Here is a 10,728-nt window from a genome sequence, read left to right as displayed (position 1 = left end):
CCACAGGTGTAACATTAGAAAAAGTATTTGTTTCATTGGCAGCGTCTATGTTTTGACTTAGACTTCCCTTCGTTGATGTGGCATTTATTTCCTCCATCTGCTCTGATGTACTTCCTTTGACCCCAGTTACGTTTGCCATTATTGAAGCTCCTACAGTTTCCTTTTTACTGATGGAGCTAGATGTTGTTACCACAGTTGAAGTCAATGTATTTGACTCCAAGGGCAGAGTTGTTTGTTCAATGAATGGCTGAAGTCTTGAGAGTTCACTGACCTTGGGTACTGGAGTGGTTAAAGTATTTGTTGAGTTTATTGCAGTAGAGGCTGTGGCCCAGACATGAGGCAGGCAGAAAGCTGTGTGAGAGAAAAAGGCAGAAGGTTCCATATCAATTAATTTTGCACAACAGTCTAAAAAATGATGTTTGATCCTCCAATGTTCACATTAGCTGCAGTATCATCCACACTCTTACACAAAAAGTGAAAAGATAAGTAAAAATAATCAGAGCTGGATTCACGGCTTGATAGATTAATGGGACAATATAAGCCATTTATAAGATTCAAAGTTTCAATGGCGTCGGTTTAGCTATGCATTGACTAGAGTCAGTCACGTCATGGAACAATTGATGCAATGCAACCTGACTCACCTGCCAGTAGGCTTAGAAAAAATCCACAGTTCATGGTAGCAGGTGATGGTTATCCATGAGCAGCAGGCATAACTGATAACAAAGCAATGACACATAGCAAAGAAATTCAAGCCATAGGTCTCCTATTCTTTGTCACAAACAACGTATATCTTCAACAGCATGTTCTACATCTACATCTACATCAAATATTACCCAAAGTTTCTTTGTCAGATGGGGAAGAGGTTAATACATAGCAAGACTCAAAAGCATAAGTTTTGCGTTCAAAACAAATGAATATGGCATGCATGGCAAAATGACTGTTGAAATGTGTAAAACATACGTTGCAAGAATGAGAAGAATTCTTCTTTAATACAGGATCAATTCAAATAAACATGGTGGTTCTCCATAGGCATTTTGACATGCTATAGCAGGAGATGTCATTAAAAGAGTACTCCACCATTTTAGCGTTGCACTCCTATAACATTGTCCCACAATAGAGAAAAAAAGGATCTAGAAAAATGTATTTTTGATTCCACATATTCTTTTTCCTAGTAAAGTACTGGCCCCTATATTACCCTGAAAGCAAATGGACCACTGACAGTTAAGTTCGCACATTCACATGTTATTTTAGTAACGGATAATTACTTAATTATACAACTTTTTAAACATAAGTAGTAGTATTCTAAGATGTGTTAACAAACTTTGATGGGTAAAATTGGTAGATTACCCTTTTAACAAAACTAAGTATAGCTGCCTTACCTTTATGTGATCCAGGGTCAACGCTTGATATTTGAATGCTTGCATCACTTACTGTAAAACTTTATTATACATGCTTTTCTTGCTGTGACATATGAAAACATCTGACATAACAATTTCCTCCTGGAAATCCCCTGTTGCCGCTTATCAGATAATAATGCAAACTAGACCTCAAAAGGCTATCGGGATCCATTCCATCAAAACTGTCTTGCACCTTCGTAAAAAATTGTATTATTGTTGTGCAAAACTGTAAGCCCACCATACCTCAAAATTGTTCATTGATGTTTCAGGTAACCATGAAACTATATTTCATGGCAAGAGGTACATATTACATTTAATATTGCTTCCTGTTTCAACACAGCCAACTCGTCTTAAACTGTGTTACATATATGTGTTGTCAGCATCAATCTACTGTATTGCGTTGATTCTGTCAGCTTTTAACACCAACCACGCCTTATCTACGCAGGTTGTAAAGCCCATTTTGGCAAATTTGTGATTTATGCTATAAGGCTAAATAAAAGTGCCTCAATTACTGTAAAGAATTCTACAATTTTACATTGACTTCTGAAACCCGGATATCATCAGACTAATGGAGATTTATTTTATGTTCTTTAATGACAAAAAAAGAATTGTCATGACCCCTTATTTAGTTGAATCAACGACAAGGTTGTTATGCACCTAGAGAAGAAAAATCTAACAAACACAGCCTCTCACATCACTGTGGGATGACGTATATTTGTAGGCCAACCCCAGAAGCTGGCATCACACTGGTTCCCGCAACAAAAAGCCAATCGGAATTTTCCATTGGATTTACATTTTGTTCAGCAAGATAATCTTTACAAACCACAGACCTTCTTTCAGGCATCAAACCAAAAACCCATTCAATTTTTACTTAGCTTAATAAACACAAACAAAAAAGAGGTGAGTGAACCAGAAGTGCAAAAATGTGAACTAATTTTCAGGTTTTAGGAGTCATTCCTGCAGCGTTCTATTGACTGTGTATGTGTTCATAAAACAGGTGAATGGAATTCCTATTTAAAAACAGCCGGACAGGATTGTACCTTTAAACATCAACACACATTGTCACAGGATGGAATCTGTGTCTGGGACCTTTTTATCACAGTCCCCACCTGTCTGTTCTTTCTTTCTTTCTTTCTTTCTTTCTTTCTTTCTTTCTCTCTCTCTCTCTCTCTCTCTCTCTCTCACACACACACACACACACACACACACACACACACACACACACACACACACACACACACACACACACACACACAAACACAAACACAGACACATATACACACACACACACACAAACACACACAGACACACACACACACACACACACACACACACACACACACAAAACAGCAGTAGTGTACTTCTACTTCTAGAGTATACAAAACCTTTACAAATGTAATTTAAACAGTGACTAAAACACAACTTGTACTCTGCATCCTGAACCGACTTGACGGTGCAGACAAAGGAATTTAAATGAATTGAAAATAATCTAAAGTTCGCAGTCGTAAAATCTTAAAATCACACTGACCTTTCAACACCATTCACCTCATATCTTGCATGAATCTTCAGTACACTGATAGGTGTAAACAAAACTAGAACGAAGAACAATCTAAAGTTGCCTCACAAAACTAGTTCTACCAGCATTAATCACACCCGTCAATCCTCATAGCAGTGACAAACAATGGGAAGGTATCTGTATGTTCTAAAACAGGCTGCTGTCCGCAGATGACGGGAAGCTAGGTGTGAAGGACGATTTTGATAGTCAGCCTTGGAAAGTCTGACAGCAGAGCCTGTTTGGATTAGCACGACTTTTCACTAGTAAAAATGACAAAACTACAAGTAGTTATTGTTCTGAGGAAGCTGCTCCTCACATTTGAAAGTAGTTTCGTTTCATTGTGTTCTGATGGTGCTGATAATCATGGACAGAAATAGCATCCTGTTCAGCAGTAATCCTACCAGTTTATTTTGGCACATGTAGTCATGAGACTGAGCATTGAAATCCTCTTGAATTCAAATTACCCTGACACACCCGACAAATGATTGATTGATTCTTCATTCAGTGGCTGAAAGCTGAAGACATTTCATGCAGGAGTTGTTTTGTTTCGAGAAGAACATAAAACATAAAAAATAAAAAACATGCTTACGAACGGGAGTTTGCTCTCTTTTCCAACACCCTGCATACACTCACTCAGATATCCACATTCACTCTTGATGCTCAATGCAACCACAGTCTGATCTGTTGGCCACAGAGCAGCAGTGCTGATATAGACTGGGGGTTAATATAGTATGAGAATATATGTTAATGTTAAATTAAACACATACATAGGATCAAACAATAATAAACAATAAACAGGGTTTAATAAAAAGTAAAAGGTCAATCCAGTGTGGTTACATTCTAGTAAGAGATGTAAATACATAGCCACAAATATAATTTAGTAAAAGGGACTGACAAACAGTTTTTTAACTTTTTGACTTTGGGAACAGTGAGCAAATCCTTCTGGACAGTTCATATCATAGCAACAGATCATAAATGTAATTTGCCCTTAAACCAACTTAAAAAAACAAAAAATATATTTTTTTGACACAGAGGAAGCCAGTGCAGGGATCTGACAACCGGAGTAATGTTTTACACTTTCTTAATCTTAATCAATATTTTTCTTGCTGAGATGCTTACATTCTTAAATTGAAGCTGTAATTCAATGTGAAAATAGACAGATTTTGCAATAATTGAATGTGAATATTAGGATGTAAGTCTGAGTTGGTGACTACAACAAGATTGCTGACTAGGTTTGATGTCTTTAACATTGAGCACTGATTCATAAGCATTTTTCTTTGGCACCAAAACATTTTCAGTTGAATCTTTAATTGGAAGTTTGAACACCCGATCACTGATTTGTTCAATAATGTCCTGGCTCAAGCCATCTCATTGGTTTTCTCTTTAAATGAAAATGATCCCTCTACACGAGACCCACTGATCCTACAATTATTATAATCTGCAGTGAAAACCTTTCAAATCAGTCTGCCTGTTCAGCTGCAATGCGAGGCACTCGAGATATGTCTTGGTACTTGTTCAGAACATAGGAACTCTCTGCCCCTTCCCAACCTTCAACTCTCAGCATCTCATCTGTACCATTTCTAACCTTACTACATTTGTATCACCATTGTGTGGACAGTGCCTATCATCCACTTGGCAGAAGACATGTCACTTTACATTACATTACATTACATTACATTACAGTCATTTAGCAGACGCTTTTATCCAAAGCGACTTACAGGAAGTGTATTCAACATAGGTATTCAAGAGAACTACTAGTCACCAGAAGTCATAAGTGCATCTCCTTTCTTAAACAAGCATCTTAAAGCATAAACCAGAGCAAAAGTATAGTGCAGAGGCAAGTTACTACGAAAACAATAATTGCAACAGACTAATCCGAATATAGTAAGTGCTACAAACTACTGCGAATAGGATAAGTGCAGTAAACAAATACAAATTCAATAAGTGCAGCGAACTGATACAAATACAGTAAGTGCAACAACTAATACGAGTGCAATAAGTGCTACGAGGAAGGCACAGGGTAGTACTTCTTGACATACCTGTTGTGACACAGCCTCACCTATTAGTGAGCATATGCTACATTATACAGTATGGGAAAGTTGTTATTTGTCTGTTGTCATTTATAGATTTAATTGTATGGATTTAATTGTTTTACATTATTAAAACATTAGAAACAATGCAGCAAGAAAAATAATTACTCAGAGAACCAAAATAACTGACATAGATTCATATTGTAACAGGTTAAGCACAATTGCATTAACCTAAGACCTATTTGCATGCCTAAAAGCAGCGATCCATGAGTTTTGAAATAAACTACATTTCCCATAATCACGTTTTCCAATTAGTATGGAAGCCCTTGAGTCCAAACAAAATATCCTCGCATAATCGCGCTACTGCTGCTACTGCCGCTCTTAAAGGAGACGCATCCCAAACGGGCCTATACTCGGTTTAAGAACGATGAGGTTTGCTATAGCTTTAAGAAGTAAATAATGTTGAATGTTTGTGAAATTAAATTATCATACAACGTTAACATTGATTTAATAATAAGCGAGTTAATGAAATGCTTGTGTAGTGACTATTGCTCTTAACCGAGCTAACATAACTTGGTCCCAAAAGGGCCTTCAATGTAACGTTGGTATCACATATATGTGCATAATTAACGTCAACTAGCGCTAATTACAAAGGTCTGTACGGGTCATAACAGTGAAATATGAGCAGCATGGACTCGGAGGAAGACGAGGTTTCAGATATTCGTCCTGGGAGTGAGATAACCGGAGACTCAACGGAGGCCTCTAACCCATCCTCGGACTCTACTGAGCCGTCAATGGGGAGAAGAGGACGCAAAAGGCCGGTGAAAACCACGGTGACCCCTCCGGGCTCCGGTAGCTCCGAGTTTCGCGTTTTGCGAACCAGGGAGAAGGTAAACAATTCAAAGAATGCCACTTACAAGCAAACACCTAGCGTTAAGAGTGTGCACCGTGGACGTGGGAGACCTGTGGGATCACGCTGCAAAAACACACAGTAAGTGCACGTCAAAAATACTTTGCACTACTACTACTACTACTACTACTGCACCAAACTAACCAACCAACTAACTACAATGACGTATCACTTGCAGAGGCTAGTTAGAGGTAGTAGTGGGATTGCACTGCAAGGAGGCTTAGGGCTGTAATTGTAGGAAGTGTGCTATGGGGTTCTTAAAGCTATAGGTTTACCAGATGTTGAAACCAGTGTTATCTTGTCCTTTTTGTGTATATTCCAAGGTATACTGCATTTTTTTATTTTTTTTATTTGCACCTGATTGTTATTTACTGTAAGCTTTCTCTCACACAGACCTGCGGTAAAGAAATCCACAGCCAAAAATGGTAAGAAGAGACATTACATTACATTACATTACATTACATTACAGTCATTTAGCAGACGCTTTTATCCAAAGAGACTTACAGGAAGTGTATTCAACATAGGTATTCAAGAGAACTACTAGTCACCAGAAGTCATAAGTGCATCTCCTTTCTTAAACAAGCATCTCAAAGCATAAGCCAGAGCAAAAGTATAGTGCAGAGGCAGATTACTACGAAAACAATAATTGCAACAGACGTTCGTAGTAGTTTGTAGCACTTACTATATTCGGATTAGAATATAGTAAGTGCTACAAACTACTACGAATAGGATAAGTGCAGTAAACAAATACAAATTCAATAAGTGCAGCGAACTGATACGAATACAGTAAGTGCAGCAACTAATACGAGTGCAGAGACACATAAGTCCTTTTATATCTATTAGTAGGAATTTTATATTGTTATGTATTGCATCTGTCACTGATGCATGGACACTCTGGCCTCCTCAGCATCCAAACACACTCTTGGATCAAAGCTGTCCAAATCTAGAGAAGGCAAAGGAAGACCTCCAACCCAAGCTACTCGTACAAATCACGCAACAGCATGCAAACCTGAAGCAGAGATGGAGGCTGGTAAGACAAAGACCACTTGCATTCATTTTACAACATACTGCACATACACATGTCATGACAATACGACTACAAACGATGGCAATCATCTGAAACTGAAATAACAAATTCATTATCTATGTTTTTTCTGGAGAGGAAACAGGTTCTTTGAAAGGAAGCAATGACAGGTGAGTGGTATACATCTTATGAATGGAAAAACTGAAAATGCGTGATTTTATGTTTGATTTGCAAATGTGAATTTAATTGTGGCAAGTGTTGTGTGCATGCCCATATTAGCTTTGCAGATCCAGATGCAGCACTTGACGAGGACCCTCCATTCAGAGATGACCCAAATGACCTCATCTATAAACCCGAGACAAAGACGTAAGCTTAGCTCACTGCCTTCCCATAATGAGTATTAGTCCTGAATGTTACTTTACATAAAAACACAATTAATGTTAAAATGTTAGTTTTAATAGTAAATTGTGCTTTATCTCTTAACTCCTTAGGGAAAAATCAAGGCGGAATACAATGTTGAAACAAAAGGAAGTCAAAAAAGAGGAGGAGGAAAAAGATGACATTAAAAAGGAAGAATCAACAGAGATGGTTGTGCAGAGGGAAGATGGAGTGGGTACTAATGCAGAGCCACCCAGGAAGTAAGCAAAATATGGGTTGATGATTAGTTAATGAAATGCACAGAAGAACTGATGGCTGAAATCAACAGGTTTATTTCATATCTCATTTTACCTGAAACCACATACCCTCAACAATGTCTGAAAGCCTGCTTACTGACAAAATATTTGCTCTTTTCCTCATGAAGGAAGTTAACAATATAGATATGATCCTATTGGAAGTTTGGGAAGAAGGATTAAAGTATTGCTCTTACATTTCAAGTTCTGTTTTATGATTTGTTTTCATTCTAGGAGAGGTAGACAACAAAAAGATGACAAAGGCCCTCGGCTGCCAAAACAAAGGTAACAATCTCGGTTGTATTAATCACTGTAGTATTTAGATCAAGTAGGATTATTCTACAATTTCCCTTTTTTCCCCTGTCTCCATAGAAAAAAGCCCCCAGTGCAGTACGTCCGCTGTGAAATTGAGGGCTGTGGTACTGTCTTGGCCCACCCACGTTACCTACAGGTTTGCAATCCTGTCAACTGTAACCATGACAGCCCCAACTATTTTTAAAAGCTCTGTCTTAAATTTAGCAGTCTACACTAGCAACAATATTAACTTCACCATACAAGCCAAATTGCTGTCCTGCATTTTTAAATACTGTTTTAAATCTGTGAACTTACATTAAGGTGCAATGTCGGGTGCTTTTACTGTGATATTTAGTCTTTTTCTTTCATCTCCTTATTTCAGCACCATATCAAATACCAGCACTTGCTTAAAAAGAAGTATGTGTGTGATCACCCCTCGTGTGGACGATTGTTTCGTTTACAGAAGCAGCTGTTGCGACATGCAAAACATCATACAGGTGATGATAAGCCACAAATGTTTACTTACAAAGTATGAAGACTGGCAACATACCTTATATTTATTTTATTATGAAACTAGTGATATGATTTTTGAGCTGCTTGAAATGCCACGGTTGTGAGTGATAACCTTACCTTATCTGTGTTTATCCTGTCATGTAGTTTATTTATTCTGCTTATCACCTATATTACAGATCAAAGGGACTACATCTGTGAGTATTGTGCGCGTGCCTTTAAGAGCTCTCATAACCTGGCTGTGCACAGGATGATTCACACAGGAGAAAAGCCAATCCAGTGAGTAGCAAAAAAAAATGCAATATCATGTCTCAATGTGGTCTGTGAACCCAAAAGAGCTTTGAGTCTGGCTTGTGTCCATTATTACAAGAAAGAAAGCACATTATTTCAGTTGAGTCTTATTTATGTAGAAATAAACCATTTAAAATAACCCCAGTATACATATTCCCCTTCAGTTCTTCCTTTTAATGTTAACTACAAACATTCTCAGTGTTGCTTGCATGAAGAAATACATTTTTTTAATGTTTTTTTCTATCTTTATAAAATACTATTTAAAAATCACAGAAGGCTTCAGAAGATAAAAGATAACAATCGCACCAAACTTTGAACTCATTGTTAGCTACCTCACTGTTTATCCCAGCTAAGTGGAGCTCAGTTACTTGAATCCTGTTCATTTCACAGAATTAACAATACAATACATACAGTTTATAGTGTATAATAGTACATCAGGGTGTGAAATTAGAAATAGATAATAATCCATTTTTATAAACAACCTTCTTAAATTGACCTATTAATGAGTCTTTTTTTTTTTTTAATGACACTAATATTTACATACTGAAATAACATCTTTTTTTGTCTGTCATTTCATTATGTGATGCAATTTTGTTGATTTTTGTACTTTAATACAGTTCTGAGGTACTTATACTTTACTTGAGTATTTACATTTTATTATGTATTACCAGTGCATTTATCTGACAGCTGTAGTTACAAGTTTGTAAAAATATATTATTTAGTGTAGTGTTTAAAAAAGCTTTAAGTAAAATCTTGAATGAAAGACTTATAATTCTAATGGAGAATTTTCCATTGTGGCTTTACTTCTTTTACCTGAGTAAAAATATTTAAATACTTCTTCCACCACTGCTTCTGAGTAAATTGTAATGAAATTGCAGGTCAAGTGTCACAGATGAGACTCAAGCATCAAGTCAGTTTATACCGTAACCTGGTCTTTGTCTCCACCCTGTGGCAGGTGTGAGATCTGCGGCTTCACCTGCCGTCAGAAGGCCTCCTTGAACTGGCACATGAAGAAGCACGATGCAGAATCCTCCTACCAGTTCTCTTGCTCAATTTGTAGCAAAAAGTTTGAGAAAAAGGACTCCGTTGTTGCACACAAGGCCAAGAGCCACCCCGAGGTGCTCATAGCTGAAGCCCTGGCAGCCAATGGGGGCTCAGTAATAAGCAGTCCCACCCTGATCCAAGAGACTGTCCCAGTGCGCAACCAGACCCAAGAGACTGTCCCAGTGATCCCCCAGCCCAATCAACCCTCCGTCAGCCAGGAGACTCAGGAAACGGTGAATAGCACGCTCACTCCACTACAGCAGGTGGTGCTCCCGCTCGCCCCACAGACTCAAATAGATGTATCTCAGGGCCAGTTTCTCCAACTGCCCACGCACCATGTGGTGCAAGTGGGACATCAGAAGCAAGCCCCCACCTTGTTGCACCTCTCTGCTGCTACTCCTACCAATTTCTCCAACAGCCATCCCCAGCTCATCCAGCTCTCCACCCTTCCTGCCAGCACCGTCACTTCCATGACCATTGCGGACCCTCAGAGCTCCCTCCTCACCCTGAGCTCCGTCACCACACTGGCCTCCACAGCCTCCCTGGCTTCCCAGCAGGCCATGCAGTGGGGCAGGGAGGCTGATGAGGATGAACAGTTACCAGGGGAGGGTGAGCTGTGGGACAGGGTGGTGGTGGGTGGCGCTCATCAGGATGTGAGGGAAATGATGTGGGAGGGTAACGAGGAAAGGAGGAAGGAAGACGAGGGGATTGTATGGGAGAGGGAAGGAGGGAGACAGATTCTTTTACAGTGTGCTGAGGTTCATGGTGACAGTTTAATCTAGAGGAACTTTGTGCACAGGGAAGTTTTGATTTAAGAACAATAGACTGAAGGACCTCTCAAACGTTAAAGCTGAAATTCTAAATCTTTGAAATAATACACTTTATCTCCATGGAGTGTAACACAGTAGTCATACAAAGTACATAGCTACAGAGAGCTACTTATATCAGGGAGTATGATTTATTATGTTATAGATTACATACACTTCTTTTACCGCTTACTGA

The 10,728-nt window shown here is 38.6% G+C and overlaps 1 protein-coding gene across 2 annotated transcripts; it reads left to right on the top strand.

Moving 5' to 3' along the window:
* The first annotated feature begins 5,355 nt into the window (after nt 1-5,355).
* Nucleotides 5,356-10,508, top strand: LOC129093476 (E3 ubiquitin-protein ligase ZFP91-like). 2 transcript variants are annotated; one of them, XM_054601506.1, is made up of 12 exons: nt 5,356-5,414; nt 5,657-5,973; nt 6,286-6,317; nt 6,800-6,922; nt 7,053-7,086; nt 7,196-7,282; nt 7,408-7,554; nt 7,822-7,872; nt 7,960-8,038; nt 8,264-8,378; nt 8,571-8,670; nt 9,638-10,508. In XM_054601506.1, exons 2-12 carry the CDS (start codon nt 5,663-5,665, stop codon nt 10,506-10,508), a joined length of 1,950 nt encoding a protein of 649 aa, XP_054457481.1. In that variant the 5' UTR covers nt 5,356-5,414; nt 5,657-5,662. The 2 variants fall into 2 exon arrangements, with proteins under 2 accessions (XP_054457481.1, XP_054457480.1); XM_054601505.1 differs by having other exon boundaries at nt 5,394-5,973.
* The last annotated feature ends 220 nt before the right edge of the window (nt 10,509-10,728 follow it).

The sequence above is a fragment of the Anoplopoma fimbria genome, chromosome 7 (assembly GCF_027596085.1).
Source record: "Anoplopoma fimbria isolate UVic2021 breed Golden Eagle Sablefish chromosome 7, Afim_UVic_2022, whole genome shotgun sequence".
NCBI classification, from domain to species: Eukaryota; Metazoa; Chordata; class Actinopteri; order Perciformes; family Anoplopomatidae; genus Anoplopoma; species Anoplopoma fimbria.
This window is presented reverse-complemented; position numbering and strand designations above follow the sequence as displayed.